A 19,459-nucleotide genomic window follows, 5' to 3' on the forward strand; every position below is an offset into this window, starting at 1 on the left:
TCGAGGCCCGAAGAGCCTTCCAGCCGCAGTCGCCTTCCCTGCTGCGGAAACGCCTCTCCTCCTCGGGAAGAGGAGGACCGGAACGCGCGCATGCGCGACCTGCTGACTGCTACGGGTGGCTTACGCGCACGCGCCTCCCCTGCGCAGGCGCGGGCGCGGCTTTCTCGCGCTGGGCTTTGCGCACCTTTGCTGCAGAAGGCGATGCCCGGGCAGCGCCAGCTGGGCGCTTCGCGGTCTTCCGGAATTGGGCAGTGGGCAGTCATGCCCTCTGCTACGAGCTAATCAAGCGGGCTGACTTTGCACGATGCGTGTCTAAGGGCAATGCTTATCCAAGATTTGCAGGTTGTGCAACGGTTGGCTTGCCTGTGATAAAACTACGATGTGACTCTGATCAAGGGGGAAGTGGTGCGGTTGTCTTGGGTGCGGTAGTTGTTCCTGCGCCACTGAGAGACTCTCTGCGAATTCAGGGAGACCTAACTAACATTTAGCGCAGGGGGTGCGAGATGATATTCCAGGGGGCTGGAAAACTTGGAATACAATATTCTCATTGTTACCATGAGGGTTGCCCTACCCAATGTCATCCGCTTCTGTTGCTGTGTGGCAGTGATCTACCTGGGCTATTGCTTCTGTGGATGGATAGTCCTGGGTCCCTATCATGTCAAGTTCCGCTCGCTCTCAATGGTGTCTGAGTGCTTGTTCTCCCTCATCAATGGCGATGACATGTTTGTGACATTCGCTAGCGTGCAGCAGAGCAGCTACTTGGTGTGGCTTTTCAGCCAACTGTACCTGTACACCTTCATCAGCCTTTTCATCTACATGGTGCTCAGCCTCTTCATTGCTCTTATCACTGGGTCCTATGAGACCATCAAGCATCAGTGTGAGGGGGAAGCATCTGTCACTCAGCTCCATGCCTACATAGCTGAATGCAAAGACAGCCCCGAATCTGGCATGTTCCGCAAGGAAAGCAGCTCTTCATGTTCTATTTTCTGCTGCTGTGAACGAAGCCCAATGCAGGAGAATGTGCTGGTGGTGAACTGAGAGCCTCATGGGAACAAAAGGGACTGTTTTGCTGCTTCCTGATGAACTGTCTGGGAGACAAAGAACCTGGAAATGGACTACAAGAAAGCAAACAGTGGTCTTTGAAAACTTGGGTTTTCAAAATTACAGTGTATATGCATAATTCGTTGCTGTTATTTCGAACTTTCCTAAGGGGGGAGAGAATATATCAGAAGCGTTCTAGGGGCGCGGGGTATACAAAAGGTTGGGAACCACTGATTTAGTGGATTCCCTCACCAAAGCGATATTCCCAAGAAACGTACATAAAGTTGGCTTCAAAGAATAAAAGGGATATTGCTAAGGGATTAGGAGAGCACGGCTATGTTTAGGAGGGTGCTGGCTTTTTCAGCCTGCAAAATGTAAACCTACGTACGGCAGGCTCAAAAAGTGAGCGCCATCCTAAGCGTAACCATTTACTCCGAATCCATTGGCGAGGCCCATTTTGCTCTCCAAATTCATGGGGATGTAACCCTAAGTGGATTTTTCCCCCAAAGGGATTTTCCCACGTACTTTATCAGGAAATGCAGATAAGCCCTTTCGCTCTGAATCCATTGGCGAGGTCCATTTTCATGTCCGAATTCATGGGGAGGGAAAGAAAGAAAGGGAAGGAAGGAAGGAAGAAAAAGAAAGAAAAAGAAAATGAATCTGAAGCACAGCAACATCTCCAGAAAGGAAAGAGGCCAGGGCTTATTTTCCAACACTCTTTTCCAAGTGAAGAGTCTCCTTGTAGCAACGGAATTAGGACAAGCATAATAAGCAAGTTTCGGCTTGTTCTACATTCACCTTCTCATTCCCATTGTCAACCAACACTCTGAAAGCCACCACGCACGTTAAACCATCTCTGAGCCTTTTTATTGGTTTTTGAGGAGAAAACGAAGGATCCCTGTTTCATAAAGACAACACAATCAAAGGCATAAAGGCTCAGACTCTGCCTTTTTACACTCCTCTGATTTGATTAGGCTTCTGGAGGCTCCAACGTAGTTTCCTTCCCACTCGTTCGGATTGAGTGTTTGGGCAGTGCAGACGGTATGTAAACACAGGGTATTCCAACAATACCAACAACCTAATTAATAATTTAACTGCTTCCGCACAGCTTCACAGTTTCACTGTCTTCTCTTGTCGAACAAAAGTCAGGAAATAATGGCTTGTAACTGAGTCTTAGCTCCAGACTATTTGTTATATTTTATTCTCCGTTTCAAGCTGCGTGTTCTCTTCTTTCACAGGCAAACTTTGGGGGGAGGGCTGGGGAAAGAAATATAATAAAGCCGAAAGAAATGTAAGCAACTGAAATGTACACGAGATAGGATCCTGCCAATGGTTGGGTGCTCGGCAAACTGCTTCTGCTACTGAAAAACTCCACAGTTTGGGGGGGGGGGGAAGAATCAATTGGGGGTCCAGAAGAAGGTGGTATCCTGAAATATTTTGCAAGGGTTTCATTTAGATCTGAAGCTCTGCAAAGCCTCAACGTGTAAGGTAGAACTTCAAGGTGTACAAAATATACTTTGTCAAGGAGCTGTTGGGTGGCCTTCAATATTCGGGATGAAGATTTCAAATGTCACTTGTGCCCACTAGATGTCCTTCTCGGCTGCAAACCCACTTCACGGCTTTTCGATGTGCAAGTCGCCAACTCCGTTGGTGTTGCTGGTGGCCGTAATGATGTACTGTGTCGTTTGCTGCTCGCTGGCCGTTTGCGAGTCCAAAGAGTCAGGATGGGCGGGTGGCTGAGATAAATCTACTTCCACGCTGCTAGAAAGAGACAGGTTTGGCTTGACATCCAGCTCAGACTGACTTTCCGCGATCACATAATGTGTCTAGAGGGAAAGAAAGCCACATAAATTCAATCTGGTTATACAGATGTTATTTCCTTTTTTTAAAAAAGCCTCCGGTTAGTACGGTAGTTACAACCATTCATTTAGAGACTATTCGAAGTTACAACAGACTTGGGAAAAGTGACTTACGACTCTTTTTCATACTTACACCATTGCAGCATCCCCAGAATCACTTAAGCAAATCTCAAGAGTCTTGGCAACCGACTCATATTTAGGACAGTTATGCAGTGCCCTGAGGTCACGTGATCCCCTTTTGTGACCTTCCGACGAGCAACGGGGAAGCCAGATTCTCTTAACAACGTCGTCACTAGCTTAATAACTGCAGTGATTCACTTAACAACTGTGGCAAGAAAGGCCATAAAATGGGGCAAAACTCACTTAATACTTGTCTCCCTTAGCAACTGAATTTTGGGCTCAGTTGCGGTCGTACGTCAAGGACCTCCTGTATGCCGTAACAATGAATATGCTCATTTATCAACTATTGCTCCCAGTAATTCAGTAAATAATTCAGACGTCTTTGACTGTCTCTGATGAAAACATGCATCGTTTGGAGCAGAAGACAAGTTGCTGATACTTTTATTTTATTTGTTAATTTTGTATGCCGCCCTTTTCACGGCCGGCAATTCACATTAATAGCCATAACGTATTTCAAAATATCCACATCCAAAAGCCCTGAAATATTTAACCTTTTCAGTGAGGATGGTTCTTTTCCTTCTTACCTGGGCAACTGCTTTGACTTGCCCTGTGCTCACCGTCGTGACAGGAGGGCCCACGGCTGTCTCTGCAATCACGTACTGGCCCTGAGGGATAGTCATCATCTGAATCTCGGAAGCTGGGGGGGGAAAAAAAAGATGAGAGAATCCCGTTCATTATCTCTAACAAGACATGATTGACAGACTAAAGCAGGGGCGTTCAACCTTGGCAACTTTAAGACCCGTAGACTTCCACTCCCGGGATAAAGAGCGTTGAATAGGGTATCGCTTATCAAAGCATTTATCAGCATAATTAAATGCAAAATTGCCCCAGGGATCAGATGAGTAAAAATGCAAAGGGTTGAGTCCAAAGCTGGAAAAAGGGAAATCTTGCATAAAGTATCAAGGAACCTGGGAGATTCTGTTGCCCTTCAGATAGCTTCAACAATACTTTTGTTGAATCGTAGCTCAGAAATTGGGAATGAGGTGTAGTCCAGGGGGGTCCCCAACCCCCGGTCTGTGGACCAGTACTGGACTGCGGCATGTCAGCAACCGGTCCACACAAACAACCAAAGCCCCATCCACAAGGTACAGGCAGCACACAAAACCACACCCCCTCCGGTCGGCAGAAAAACCTCTCTCCATGGAACTGGTTCCAGGGAAGCAAAACAGCGTCACGGAGCGTATTTGGTACGTACGATAGGTGCGAAATGAGTTCCATGTGTTGGGAAGATAGGCTTGCTGGACTGAAGAACCCGGCTGCGACTGATTGTGCGAGGAGGGAGTTGTCTGTATCTGGGAAGGGCTGAGTTCCTGCTGAGTTGGCTGGGAAGAAGGACTTAAGGGCTGGCTGCCCACCTGGAGAAACAAAAGGAAAAGGCGCTCCAGGAACTTAAGAAAGAAAGTGACTTGTTATTGATCTAAAAGTCTCATCTCTTACTCATGCCCAGAGCTTTTAACCAATAAACTGTAGTGTCCTAATTCATTTGTTTATAGCACTTTACTTCCTGCTCTTCTGTTGAAAAGAATGATTGAAAAATAAAACTACAAAACTCCAAGCAACCATTTCATTTCTAATCGAGATAACTTCAAAGTGACCGAAGCCTTCCAGCACACACAAGAACATCGAAATAGGTGGCTAGAATATGACTAAATAAGCCATTTAGAATTTAGGATCAAGGTACTGCATTTACTGAGATGTAGAAATAACATTATATCCTCGCACTGAGCCGTGGTGGTGCAGTGGTTAGAATGTAGTATTGCAGGTTAATTCTGCCGACTACCAGCAGTTCGATCCTGACCAGCTCAAGGTTGACTAAATTTTCCATCCTTCCCAGGTCAGTAAAATGAGAGAGGGCTGTAAAGGGACTAGCTGTTGTTGCTATTACTATCTCCAAAATAAAACTTTGCGTGCAGAACTTTGGGCTATTCCACTTGGTACCTTTAGGGACCATCTTACCTGCTGCCTCAAACTGTCCATGCATCTTAAGAGTAGCATGCATGTAATTTTACACAACTGCATGACTTACCTGTGAAGAAGATGGGGCTGCAGAGGTTGGTTCGGTGACCTGGATATGCTGTACCTGGATAGCATGCTGGGTGTATGACTGAGGGTCGTGTAGCTGACCGACGTCTACTGTGGAATGCTGGGTCTGATGAGGTGAGGTAGCCTGGGGATCAGGAGAAAAACGTAACGTCCGAGTTGACTTTAGAATTGCGTTCTCGCTGGTACAAGTCTTACAAGTCAACCAGTATAATTCTTTTTGCAAAATTCTGTTCTCTTGGGATGAATTGCCCAAAAGATCAAGACGAATCAGTCTGGTGCAACACCTGCTTTCCAAGTAACCCACACAACAGAAATAAACCGTCACTCAATGGGCAGGGAACAGTTTTACATTCTCAAAGGCTTGGCTTCAACTGGCACCTCTTGCTAAGGAGATCTTAATTAACAGGACACCTTTTGTAATACGGATTACCACTTAGCAACTGCCGTTACGTCGTGGTTGGATCTAATCTAATCTTGTTCTGCCCCATCCAGATCCTGGTTCAACACTCTGATGGCCTCCCGGGGAATAGCGGCTACTCCTTTGTTATTTAGCTCAGTTTTATATAATCTCTGCTTTCTGAGATGCTCAGCGCCACTGCTAGTCCTCTGCCTCCTACAGAATCTATGCACAACCCAAACACAACTCACCTGAGCCACTTGCACAACCTGCAACTGTATGTGTTGTGGCTGTTGCAAGCCAGCTGTGGATTGTGATACAGGAATATACTGAATACGTGGGAAATCACCCTGCGGAGTTCGGTAGTCGGTGGTTAGAGTCTGTGATAGTTCTGTCATGGCTTGAGTCAGCAAATCTGATGTCTTTACAAGGAGGAAACAGGCAAAGGAAGACCATTATATAGTTTAAATTGTGGATATACATCCTAGCATCTCTAGATTTGGAAAAAAAAACAAAAAAACCCTAAGCCATAACCTTTTGGCCTTTCCTGGCTGTTTTACTCTATTGGATCTTCTGAATATCCTAGAATTCTTACCACAACGGTCTCCCCCGAAGTGCTGTCAGCAGTTAGGACAGCAGGAGTGGCACTAATTACTGCAGTTGTGAGTGGCACATGTATTGTGTTTGTTGGGATCTGAGGATATTCCGGGTGCTTCTTACGAATATGTTGCACCATCTTGGTCTGTGCAGAAGGAGAAAGAAGGAATGTTAGAAAGATGAAAAGAATATCCGCTTGGATATTGCAGGCCTCTTCCTCAGCCAGGCCAAAATGCAGTCAGCAGTCCATATATGGAGCACAACCTATTGCTTCTCTTATCCTGGCACGAAGACTTGACTTCTCGGTTCTGAACAAACAACTTGGAAAATTGTTTTACAAAGACTGAGCTTTAAGGGGTTCAGGCATCATCTTGCCAGGACTAAATGAGTCTGTGCAGTCCAAACAGTTACAGAGAGGCTGTTGAGAATCCCCCCTCCCCCTTTAAGAAGTACCCAAAGCATGACGAGATGGTAGTCCTGCTCTGGGATAGCCCCATATCTTGAAATATATTTTTCCCAGTGGTCCTCTTGAGTTTTGCAAGCAGGTGAAAAATTGTAGTATCTCACTAAGACTTTGGACCTAGACGAAATGTGTTAGGACTGTCTTTCTTGATTCTAACAACTGCTTTATTGTCTGTCTTTGCTCTTCCTGTGTTTTGCTGTTTGCTGCCAAGAGAACATTAGAATTGGAGTCATTTATAAATAGAGATAGATAGATTGATAGGTGGCTGGATGGATGCATGCATGCATGCATGGATGGAGAGAGAGAGACAGAGAGATGGGTGGATAGATAGATAGACAGACAGACATACAGAGACAGAATATGGAATGTGAGAAGTATAAACCATGGAAGACCGAGTAGAAATAAAGCACATGATCTTTTAAGATGAAGTGAACTTAGAGGGACCAGAATGGGCCACTTTAAATGACTTTCTTGTATTTGCAAAAAAACCACAACAGACTATACAACGGAGGGAAATGACAGTTGTGCTTCAAAAAGGACATTGCTTAGTATATGCTCCGCTGTAGTCTAATTAAAAAAAACCCAACCAGATCCATCGAGGGGACTTTCAGCGAATGAGCAAGGGTTTTGGACTAGATGACCTCCAAGGTCCCTTCCTCCACCACCACCACCACCACCACCATCATCATTATTAAATTTTTGGGCATTAGGCATATATCCGCAGTACCTTACTGCTATACTGCTTGGAACAATGAGGACAACAAACAGGCGGTGTGGCGATTGTTCCAGTCAGCTGTGTGTGCGTACTCAGCATTGGATCTGGTTCTCCTGGGCCTGCTGGACGCAACTTTCTGATACTGGGAGGAAGTTCTGCACCTGGGTGGTTTTTCAAAATGTGGGCTTTCCGCTTGCTGGCACTCTTATAAACCTAGAAGAGAAAGAGGAATGAATGAAGGACCCCAGGCACTGCCTTTGAAAGAGTTGGGTATTAGCCACTCAGCCAACCGCATGGACAGGCTTGGATAACAATTTCTGCTTCCACCAGCTGTTATGTGGCAACTCAGAAACAGATCTGTGGTTTGCTTGTTCCTGTGTTCACACAGATAGATGCGTTAGGAAGTTACAAAGCAGTGAGAAAATGAATGAGTTTTGGAGCTGCATTTCTTGTAATAACACAAGGCCTCACATGAATTAATACAGAGGTGAGGTCACACTAGTTCTGGTTTGTTTTCACTGCTTTGTGAAAGAGGTCACTTATAGAGTTCCAGCATCCCTTCATCTTTTTTTCCCCCCTCTTGTCGTGACAAACAAGGATAGTTCAAAGGACGTTAACTGTCTCAGAAGAAATAACAACCAATTACAACCTCGGGGGAAGGCAGCTGCCTTTTTTATCACACCCCCTTTAGATACAAGGGGCAAGGGAGAAGGAAAGTTGGAAAGCCCCAATCAAACTCCATGGAAGAAGAAGAAGAAAACAGTTATTGATAGAATATGTAACCAAATCCACTCCCTCCTAGCACATCGTTGGATAATGAGAAGTCTGCAAGAAAATAACAAAGCTCAGAGATAGCTAAGGACCCCACAATATTTAATCAACTTAAAAGGTAAAGGTAAAGGTTCCCCCGCACATGCGTGCTAGTTGTTTCCGACTCTAGGGGCCGGGGCTCATCTCCGTTTCAAAGCTGAAGAGCCAGCGCTTGTCCGAGGACGTCTCCGTGGTCATGTGGCCGGCATGACTAGACGCCAAAGGTGCACGGAGCACTGTTACCGTCCCACTGTAGTGGTCCCTATTTTTCTACTTGCATTTTTACGTGCTTTCGAACTGCTAGGTTGGCAGAAGCTGGGACGAGTAACAGGCGCTCACTCTGTTACGCGGCACTCGGGATTCAACCCGCCAAACTGCCGACCTTCTGATCGACAAGCTCAGCGTCCTAACCCACTGAGCCACAGCGTCCCTTTTAATCAACTTACTTATATCCTAGTCTAGAAGTGGAAAGGAAGGGAAAAACTTGTTAACCTATGTAAACTTTGGGAAATATACTCTTGCAATAAAGAGTTTATTTAGGGGCTTGCTGAATTAGAGTGCTTCTTGTGACAATAGTGTACAGGGATCCTATTTCACTTTTTTACTATTATTAGATCGCAAACTGAGTATCTGAGATAAACTAAGGGAAATGCTGTTACTAGCCTTAGCCAGAGAGGGTCTTCAGAGTTAAAAGACAGTACAGATTTTAACATCTATGAGGTTTTAACATAACGTAACAGGTGTTTCATGAATAAGGGTATTTATGAAAGAAGAAAATCACATTTATTCTCTTTACTGTTCTTTGATCAGATTGCAGAAAGATTTGAGAGATGCATTTCACTGTGGAATTTTATTATAGGACCATGCCTGGCATTTCCTTCTATAGAAAAGTCTGCATTCTGTTCTACCCGGTTATTTATTTGAGGGATCAAGATTAATTGTTTTCAAAGTGCATGAATCACAGTCACTGTTCAGGAGAAAAATCTTGGTCTTCTCATTCTCCTTACTAGCTGACATGGGCCCTTCCGTAGGATAGCTTTGTTAGCTATCAGTTTAGCAGCACAAGATTTTTGATATTATTTTTTTAAACAAATCACATTTTAGAGATTGCAAATGGAAAACCGAAGAGACAATACAGAAGGCCTTATATAGCGCAGTCCCCTCCCATTCTATACAGCAGTTCTTTCAATCTTCAAAGCACTCTAGTATATCTTTTAATAAAAGTGCAATTTGGATCCCCAGAGGTAAAATAAATGCTTTCAGCTGAGACCTACATTTATCTTCTTTTAGAAGGTTTTGTGTGTGTGTGTGCATGCGTGTGTGCTCGCACACCTCCAACAAATTCTCTTGAGTCCTCTGAGCAAATAATGAATTGATTTGAAGGGGGAAAATCCCCAGATCAGTTACATTTAATTCCATGTACTGTATACAGCCGAGATAGAGGTGGGTTCATTTCATACCTTATCACAGTACTGACAAAAATAATCTCTGTTAGGCTTGATGATTGGCAGTGTTAGCTCTGGCACTTCTTCTATTTTCATTTCAGGATGTCTCTTTGATAAATGATTCACCTAAGATGAAAAAGAAAAGGACTTTTTAAAAAATAGTATTGTAGAGTCACAAAGTAAACCATGTTTGGGTGTTACAACAAAGACACGGAACTCCTGTATTTGCTTCCTGGTGACAATAAGGTGTAGAGATGGAGCAATCCTAAAACAAGAAGACCCAGAGGACCAACCTATGGAAAAGTGTGTTCCATCTCCTGCAAAAATGTGGATTCCCCCACTCAACGGTTAATATAGTATTGAACATCAAGAAGACATTAAGTGGAGTCTATGCTGAAATGCGCTTTGCAAATTCAGAGGTGCCCATGTTGAAAAAAAACTATCAAATTTAAGACAGGGAATATATAAATGCACTGGAATAAATACTAATGATTTTTAAAAGCCAACAGAATGAGAGAGAGAGAGAGAAATCTCCCTTTTAAAAAGGATAAAGGAAAAGCATCTCTACCCTGTTCAAGGACCTCATGTTAACCTATGCACTTCACATCTGTCATATCCCCATTCAGTCCAACGGAACAGTGTGGACTCTGAGCATTAAATGATTTATGGCTAAACATATCATCCTTTATTGGATAGACACAATCAGGATTTTTCCAGGCCTCTGGTAATTTGTTTGTTTGACGAATAGGATGAACTCAAGGCTGTTTTCAGCCTTTTGTGAACCTATTCACATGATACTACTAATAATCATTTGTAAGTCAAGGAGCTGCTTTTTTTTCTTAGGCAAAGGGAGCCCAATTTTAATAAATCATGTGGGGCCTGGATAGGGTATAGTACTAGGATCTCAAGATCCCAAGTTCCAATCCGTGGTCAGACTTAAATCCTCCTCTTAAATCTAATCATTTGCACAGGGTATTTGTGAGCATACTGCTGAAGAAGCTCCAATAGTCCTAGGAGAGACGGGAGGACAAGTTCCATAAATTCACAGGAGCAGTATTTAAGAGGAAAAAAAAAAGGATGTTTTTGTAAGAATGTAATTTTTGCTTGATATTTCTATAACCCTTGCTCCAAATATGGGATGACCAACTTAGGCATGGTAGGGCTGAGATGGTTTTCTGCTGACAGCAGAGGAAAATAATGGTCCATTATTTCAAGAGCCTCTTGAACCCCAAAAAGAACTTGATTCTGCATGCAGTCTTAGCATTGGGGATTGTCCACCCTTGCTCTAAACTTTTTTTAAAAAAAACAAAAACAAAACTTCAAGCTCACACAGAATGCCTTTATGAAATGGTGTCTAATTAGTGGAGAAGAAGGAGTGATGCTTCAGTGGTTAAAGACACTGAGCTTGTTAGCTGGAAAGCTGCTAGCCCTGGTTCAAGAGCAGAGCACCGTGTGATGGGGTGAGCTCCTGATCCTTGCTCCAGCTCCCACCCACGTTAGCAGTTCGAAAGCAAGCAAATGCGAGTAGATAAATAGGCACCACTTTGGTGGGAAGGTAACAGCGTTCCATCCGCCTCGGCATAGAATCATGCTGGTCATATGACTATGGACAGGGTCTTCGGACAACACTAAGAAATGGAGATGAGCACGGTGCCCTAGAGTTGGACACAACTGGATAGGGGAAACCTTAACTTTCACCTTTAATTAGTGGAGATTCATAGGCTAGGATTTTGAGGAGTCTGGAATATCTAACTAACCAGCATGCCTCGTCTTCGGAAACCCATCATGCACAGGCGACACTTGAACATGAAACTCTCATAATCTGTAGAGGCGATCCGGGGCTTGAAGGCTTTGGAGCGACTAATCCGGTCCGCTTTCTTGGCTTCCCTTTCTGGATTGTGCATCCTCTGCATGTGTTCTCGCAACTTGTCTTTTCTCTGGGGGTGGGGGGTGGGAGAAGAATCCAAAATAATCAGGAAGAAGAGTGAGTAGAGACAAAAATGTAAAAGTTGACCTCTAAAGCAGATTAATCAGGAATAAAAGCAAGAAAATATGTTTATTAAAACCTCCATTGAATTTGTTCAGTGACAGGTAACATAATTTAATCCAGGGGTCTTCAAACTTGGCCCTTTTATGACTTGTGGACTTCAACTCCCAGAATTCCTCAGCCAGCTTTGCTGGCTGAGGAATTCTGGGAGTTGAAGTCCACAAGTCATAAAAGGGCCAAGTTTGAAGACCCCTGATTTAATCAACTGATCTGCAAGGTTCACAAAAATATTAAAGAAAGGGACTCTTCATGACCTGAATCCTTCCAGTAGTAAAGACATTTAAGATAAATTAAAGTATATTTAGATTCATGTTAAGCATCGAGGAATATAAGTTGAGATGATTATGACTTTGGGGGGTACATTCAAATCTTTAATTAAAATTTATAGCAAATGCTTCCTTTGCAAATTTCAGTTCACTGCTAATGTATCTCTAATGTAGAAAAGATCAACCTTTTGGCACTTCAGATATTCCAGAAATCCAGTTTCCAAAATTCCTCATCGTTGTCCATGCTTCACAAGGCTGTTGGTCATTGACATTTTCCATCACTGCTCTAATCTCACAGTAAGAATCCTAACAGTGCAACAACACAAACAGGTCTGGGATTGTGCCTTCCACTGGAAGCTTCATACTGCTGACTCACTCATCTGCAGTGCATTTTAAATGTCACTTTTGCTCACAGTTTGCTGAACCAAAGCACGACCCACACACATGCATCAGGCAAGATGGTGCGCACCGTTTGTGCCAAATTCAGCACAAGTTTAGCTGTTGACAGATGGTTTCTTTTCTGAAAAGACAGCCTTGACAGCCATGTCAACCTATTATTTCCTCCTGCATAAGAAGAATCTGTAGCAGGGGTGGGCAACTTTACAACCTGCGGACTTCAGCTCCCAGAATTCCTCAGCCAGCATTCTGGGAGTTGGAAGTCCGCAGGTTGTAAAGTTACCACAGCTGCCTTATCCATGATCTTAGGATGTACTACCTTAAACTGTTTGCCGCAGGTGGAGCACAGAAAGTCCTTGCGATCTGAATGCCGCAACATGTGAAGTCGCAGTTTGTCAGGCCGACAGAAAGCCTTGTCGCATTCTGTGCACTGGTAAATCTTTTCTGAATGGAAGCTGCGCACGTGCTTTTTCACCTGGTGGGAACAGTCAAACAGGAAAATCCATTTCAAAATTTATGCATACAATTTTACCCACGTTGAAATGATCTCATTAGAGCAGGGGTCTTCAAGCTTGGCCCTTGTATGAGTGTTATGGAATTTATTGTGCAGAGGTCTCCTTGTGCTACCAAAGAGTTGCACAGACAAGGAAGGGCACTGAGAGCAGTAAAAGTCACACACAGAAATACACTGAGTTCTAAAAGCAAAAAGTATTTTACTTTGAGGTGGTGTAAAAACAAAAATGCACAGTCAAAAATAAACAGTCCAAGTAGCAATCCAAAATACAAAGTCTTCTTACCGATCCAGAGGTCAATACACAGTTCAGGTTTACAACAGTAGTAAACCAACAGCAGAGCAAAAACAGTAATAGTAGAGATCAGTGAATTCAGAGAGAGAGAGAAGCTACGTTCCTAGCTTCCTCTTATGGCCATGAGAACACTTACACACCCATTGGCCAATTAACAACTTAAAGACATAGCATTATGGTTAATATATTTTCAACCCAACATTGTAGGCTAACACCATATGCCTAACATTCTCCCCTTTGGGTAGAATAATATATAACTCTTACAATCTTATGCACATTCTTTCACAATTAGCATTGTGTTTCACAGCACTTTGTACCTTCGTAAAATGGTCTGCAATATTTACATCAGATGGACAATACTCTAACTGTATTAATTTATCTTTGACACATTGTCTGACATTTAAATAACGAAGATCAGTATATTTAGATCTTGTTCTTACTGCAGCATTATTAGCCATCTTTATCGCAGCTTGATTGTCCTCATACACAATGAATGGATCATTTACATTTAAACTCATATCTAACAATAATTGTTTGTACACTAGCAGTTCTGTACATAACACTGATAGACATGAAAATTCAGCCTCCATTGTAGATAAGCTTATGTGTTTTTGTCTAATAGACTTCCATCCAATCAAAGAATCACCCAACATTATAGCCAACCCTGAGGTAGATTTACGAGTGTTTGAATCAGAGGCAAAACTCGCATCTGCATATGCAGTAAGGATTAACTCACGATTTGGCTCTAGATATAACGAGTAGTGAATAGTCTGCTTCAGATATCTTAATACTCGTTTAGCTGATTGCCAGTGTCTAACAGTTGGATTATTGTTGTACCTAGCTAATTGATTTACACAGTAAGAAATATCAGGTCTAGTCCAATTACTCAGATACATAAGACTTCCTATCAAAGATTGGTACATAGTCTTATCAAATACAGGACTCTCAACATTAGTGTCCTTAAAATCCATAGCCATCGGAGTTTTTGCTGGTTTACACATTTCCATGTTGTATCTCTTTAATAACTGAGATATCTTACTGGCTTGCGACACCTTAAAACCCCTATTTGTTTTCACAATATCTAACCCCAAATAGTGGCTTATTTTCCCAAGATTTCTAATTGTGAATTTATTTTGCAATCTTGAAATGATAGTTTGTGCTTCTAACTCAGTTTTTGTTATTATTGCAATATCATCTGTGAATAATAAGAGAAAAGATAATGCTCCGTTGTGTTCTCTTCTAAACAAACAAGGATCAGCATTACTGGCTACAAAACCTAATGCACTTAACTCATTTACTATACATTTGTTCCACTCATAGCCTGATTGTTTCAATCCATAGAGGCTTTTCTTTAATTCCCAACAATCATGGTTTCTATCACTGGTCAATCCTGGTGGTATTCTTAAATAAATAGTATGTTGCAATGGAGCATGTAAATATGCAGTTTCAACATCTACATGGTTAACTATATATTGGTTTTTAGCCGCCCATACTAAAGCTGCTCTTAAAGTAGTTGCCCTTAGACTGGGTGCAAACACTTCGTCATAATCCTCAGTAGTTTGGGCAAAACCTTGTGCAACCAAACGTGCCTTATGGGTTATAGTTCCGTCTACACCCTTCTTTATTTTATATATCCATTTACAACCTATAGCTTGCTCACCAGGTGGCAGTTTTGCTTTCACATAAACCTTAAGATTCTGCAAAGACTTCAACTCCCTGTTCATTGCAGCTTTCCATGATGCCTGTTCCTTTTCAGGATAAATCCTGATCTCATCATAGTTAGATGGCTCTACACTAACTTGACATATACTAGCTTCATAGCGATCAGGTGGATGTCTGATGCGCGTTGAACGCCAAGGAATTACAGGGCTTTGAATTTCAGACTCCTTTCCTTCCTCTGATTCCTCTATTATCTCCCCTATCTCCTCTTCATCTTTTATATTTACAGGAGATGAATTATCATTACTAGTTACGTTATCAGAGGAGTCCTCAAACACTAGAGGATCAGTATTAACAGTTACTTGCTCTAACCTATCCCAACCAACGTGCTCAAGGAACTTTGCACTAGCACTGTTATATACATTAGTTGTGCCTCGTTCCCAGAAACGATAGGATCTATGGTTAGCTTCATAACCTACGAAGTATAATTGCCTAGCCCTATGTTGGCCTTTACTCCTGAGTTGTGCAGGAATGTGGACCCAAGCTGGGGTGCCAAATGTGTGCAGGTAATCAAGGTTTGGTCTTCTACCATGCCATATAGTATATGGTATTTTACCAGTAGAAGTATTAACAACTATATTCAGAACATGGTTTGCACATTTTGCTGCCTCCCCCCACAGTCTATCTGTTAAGCCTGAATCTCTTAACATAGTTCTCATCATGGCTTGTAACGTTTGCCCACGTCTCTCAACAAAAGCATTATGTTGAGGCCTATAAGGGGCTGAACGTTTATGCTCAATACCAGCAGATTCTAGCATATCAACAAAACGCTTATTTGTAAATTCAGTACCATTATCAGTAATTATGCACTGAACCTTTCTCTTTGTTTTTCTCTCCACGAACTTCAGCCAGTTTGCAAATTGTTGGAAAGTATCTGCCTTTGACTTAAGCAGATAACAAAATCCATAACGAGAGTAGTGGTCCAATATACTTAACATATAGCATGACCCTCCTAAACTTGGTTTCATGGGTCCAATTAAATCAGCAAACACAACTTCCAAAGGTACAGTTGTTTTGAAGCCGTTTATCCTGTTTGCCGGACTTGCCTTACTCTTTTCCTGATTACAGGCATTGCAATTCAAATACTTACTACATGGCTTCAGTTTAACTCCCTCTACTAATTCCACTGTTTTACGTAGTGAGTTAAAGTTTACATGCCCTAACCGCCTATGCAATAAATGTATACATTCATCATGTGGCTTCTTGTTCTCACATATTGAGTTAGCTTTAACTGTACTAACCTGGTTACTTGTGAGAACGAATAAACCATTTTTCAAATTAGCAGTTACACAGGTTCCATTCCTCTCAATAGTGCATTGCTCCCCTCTGAATGTTACCACAAACCCAACCTTAACCAATTCCCTTACAGATAACAGGTTGAATCTTAGCTTAGGTATATATAACATAGGTAACTGTTCATCAATGCATGGACAATAGGAATTACCTTCACCAGAGGCCTTCATCCTCCAACCGTTTGCCAGTGAAACATATTGGTTGCTGTTTCTCATATTAATAAACCTATCCTTCACTTTAGTAATGCATTGTGAAGCCCCACTATCAACAACCCACAATTCATTGTTTCTGGATGTTGATTCACCAGAAATAGCCAAACCAATGCCCTTCTTAGCCTTCCCACTGCTATTCACATTCTGTTTTTTACCCTTTCTACAGAATTTGGCTATATGCCCTCTAGCCCCACAAGAATAACATTTCTTGACGTTGTAAGCAGTGGTAAATAGCTGCTCCTCTTGTAGCTGTGTCTCTCTCAGCTGGTCTCTGTCACGCCTTCTTCTGGACTCTTCCAGCAGTCTCCCAGTAATGTTAGTCAAAGTCAGTTCCTCTCTGGTCAGGACTTCCAAAGAAGAAACATACTCATCATAACTCTCATCCAAAGATGACAGAATAATGTAGACCTGATGCAACTCTGAAAAAATCAGCTCCTTTTCATGAAGCTCTTGAAAAGTTGCCTTCATATAATTTAAATGGGTCAGCATATCTCCATTCTTCTGCAGACGAGTCCTAAACAGCTTACGTGTAAGGTGTATATGTGCACCCACACTGTCACGAACATAAAGCCTTCGCAAAACATCCCAACACCTAGCAGCAGACTCCTCACCACGAATATGGACAAGCTGCTGGTCATTCAGTGTTAGTCCAATAATGCAAAGAGCTTTCTCGTTGCTTCGTTTAAAGTTGTCTAACTTCTTTGCATCCTCTTCGTCATCTGGATCCCAAGCAGTAGTATCTGGTGGGTTATTTACAACAGCCCATAGTCCTTCCTTGCGCAAAAGCATGCAGCATTTCGTGGACCAGGAAACATAGTTTGTCCCATCCAACCGGGTTATCCAGGAGATGCCTGACATCAGTTCTTGTGCCATTTTACACCAAAAAGCTAACACAAACTCAGCTAGGAATACTGTGTGTACTAACTCTCAGTACAGGCCTGGGCCCATAACCAGTGTTAAGGAATTTATTGTGCAGAGGTCTCCTTGTGCTACCAAAGAGTTGCACAGACAAGGAAGGGCACTGAGAGCAGTAAAAGTCACACACAGAAATACACTGAGTTCTAAAAGCAAAAAGTATTTTACTTTGAGGTGGTGTAAAAACAAAAATGCACAGTCAAAAATAAACAGTCCAAGTAGCAATCCAAAATACAAAGTCTTCTTACCGATCCAGAGGTCAATACACAGTTCAGGTTTACAACAGTAGTAAACCAACAGCAGAGCAAAAACAGTAATAGTAGAGATCAGTGAATTCAGAGAGAGAGAGAAGCTACGTTCCTAGCTTCCTCTTATGGCCATGAGAACACTTACACACCCATTGGCCAATTAACAACTTAAAGACATAGCATTATGGTTAATATATTTTCAACCCAACATTGTAGGCTAACACCATATGCCTAACAATGACTTATGGACTTCAACTCCCAGAATTCCCCAGCCAGGCACGTGTACCTGGCTGAGGAATTCTGGAAGTTGAAGTCCACAAGTCATAAAAGGGCCAAGTTTGAAGACCCCTAAGCTTAACACTAGAAGATGTCTCTGTGGTTCTACTCACAAGTAAACTAGCAGAAGGATGAGTTGCCTGCCTCTACAACCCAGCTGGATAGACCTGGATGAATTGGCAACCACGCTGTACTTCATATGTAAATCATATAGTAAAGATCAAAGTTGTAGCTCAGAGGTCTTCAAACTTGGCCCTTTCATGACTTGTGGACTTCAACTCCCAGAATTCCTCATGCCTGGCTGAGGAATTCTGGGAGTTGAAGTCCCCAAGTCATATAAGGGCCATGATTGAAGACCCCTGCATTAGATGGAGAAGAATGTGCAACTTACAAACTGTGGTCTTATTGCAGGATAAAGGAACAAGTAGCACTAACAGCACCAGTAAATGACATTATTGTTGATCTTCCATCAAACTCACCTGGATAAAATCTGGAAAGCGTTTTTTGCAGGTAGGACAAGTGAAGCAGCCATCGTTAATGTGGATTGCCACATGATCTTTCAGCAGGTCTAAACGGTCAAAGGACTCCGGGCAGAAAATACAAGAGTAGGTCTTCTGGTCCAGGTGGAACTTCATATGACTTTCCAAGGCGCTGCTATTCATGAAGCCCTTGTTGCAGATATCACAGGTCAAAGGACAATTCCCTTCCCGTCCATGGAACCTTAAATGTTGGTCTAATTTGTCCTTGTCACGGAACGCCTTTCCGCAGTGCAGGCATTTGAATGGGCGGAATGACTTCCGGATGAATAAGTGCTGAAGAGCTGCGTTCTGAAACAATATGTTCGAGAATGGATCAGGTTAACTAGCCAGGATACTGAGGAGATTACATTGCAGCGAACATTTATTTATTTTATTTTATTTTTAATTCCATTTATATCCCGCCCTTCTCCGAAGACTCAGGGCGGCTTACAAGCTTAGCAGTATAAAGTATAAAGCCTAACATCTATCTGTGGTATAAAGAGAAGAGAAGAGAGTCAATAAAGGTAAAGGTAAAGGTTCCCCCGCACATGTGTGCTAGTCGTTTCCGACTCCAGGGGCCGGTGCTCATCTCCGTTTCAAAGCCGAAGAGCCGCTTGTCCGAGGACATCTCCGTGGTCATGTGGCCGGCATGACTAGACGCCAAAGGTGCACAGAACGCTGTTACCTTCCCACTGTAGTGGTCCCTATTTTTCTACTTGCATTTTTACGTGCTTTCAAACTCCTAGGTTGGCAGAAGCTGGGACGAGTAACAGGCGCTCACTCTGTTATGCGGCACTCGGGATTCGACCCGCCAAACTGCCGACCTTCTGATCGACAAGCTCAGCGTCCTAACCCACTGAGCCACCGCGTCCCTAGAGTCAATAGGTTTGCCCAAAAGATACAACATGCAATATCCAAAACTAATTGCAAGATGAATATACTACATGACTGAGCAATTGGACACTAGTTATTGAAAAAAAGGGGGGGAAACCCACTTTAAATTATGGAAGAAGAGCACGTTGGGCAACTGTTTGGACACTTACCATTGTTTCCCTTTATGAAAAAGGAAGCTTCCCCTCAAATATACAAAAAAATGTGCACAAACGTGTAGAGCTACGTTATTTACTCAGAACAAGAAAGTAAAACAAAAGACCGTACAGGATCACTTATGGAAGTATTCAATCATTCATTCATTTTATTAAATTTTTATGCC

At 42.6% G+C, this 19,459-nt stretch overlaps 1 protein-coding gene across 2 annotated transcripts in view; it reads right to left on the reverse strand.

Annotated features, from left to right (window-relative positions):
* Window positions 1–1,886: 1,886 nt before the first annotated feature.
* Window positions 1,887–19,459, reverse strand: part of PRDM10 (PR/SET domain 10) — a 46,528-nt gene continuing 28,955 nt past the window's right edge. For both annotated transcript variants that reach the window (XM_081333653.1, XM_081333654.1), the window contains 11 exons: window positions 18,208–18,555; window positions 12,579–12,734; window positions 11,308–11,487; window positions 9,566–9,676; window positions 7,308–7,508; window positions 6,116–6,262; window positions 5,772–5,942; window positions 5,107–5,247; window positions 4,276–4,435; window positions 3,605–3,717; window positions 1,887–2,867 (listed from right to left, as the gene is read on the reverse strand). In XM_081333653.1, coding sequence (XP_081189779.1) covers window positions 2,655–2,867; window positions 3,605–3,717; window positions 4,276–4,435; window positions 5,107–5,247; window positions 5,772–5,942; window positions 6,116–6,262; window positions 7,308–7,508; window positions 9,566–9,676; window positions 11,308–11,487; window positions 12,579–12,734; window positions 18,208–18,555 — 1,941 coding nt within the window. In that variant the 3' untranslated portion in view covers window positions 1,887–2,654. The remainder of the gene's footprint in view (window positions 2,868–3,604; window positions 3,718–4,275; window positions 4,436–5,106; window positions 5,248–5,771; window positions 5,943–6,115; window positions 6,263–7,307; window positions 7,509–9,565; window positions 9,677–11,307; window positions 11,488–12,578; window positions 12,735–18,207; window positions 18,556–19,459) is intronic.

Source organism: Vipera berus, assembly GCF_964194415.1.
Source record: "Vipera berus genome assembly, chromosome: 8".
Classification (NCBI taxonomy): domain Eukaryota; kingdom Metazoa; phylum Chordata; class Lepidosauria; order Squamata; family Viperidae; genus Vipera; species Vipera berus.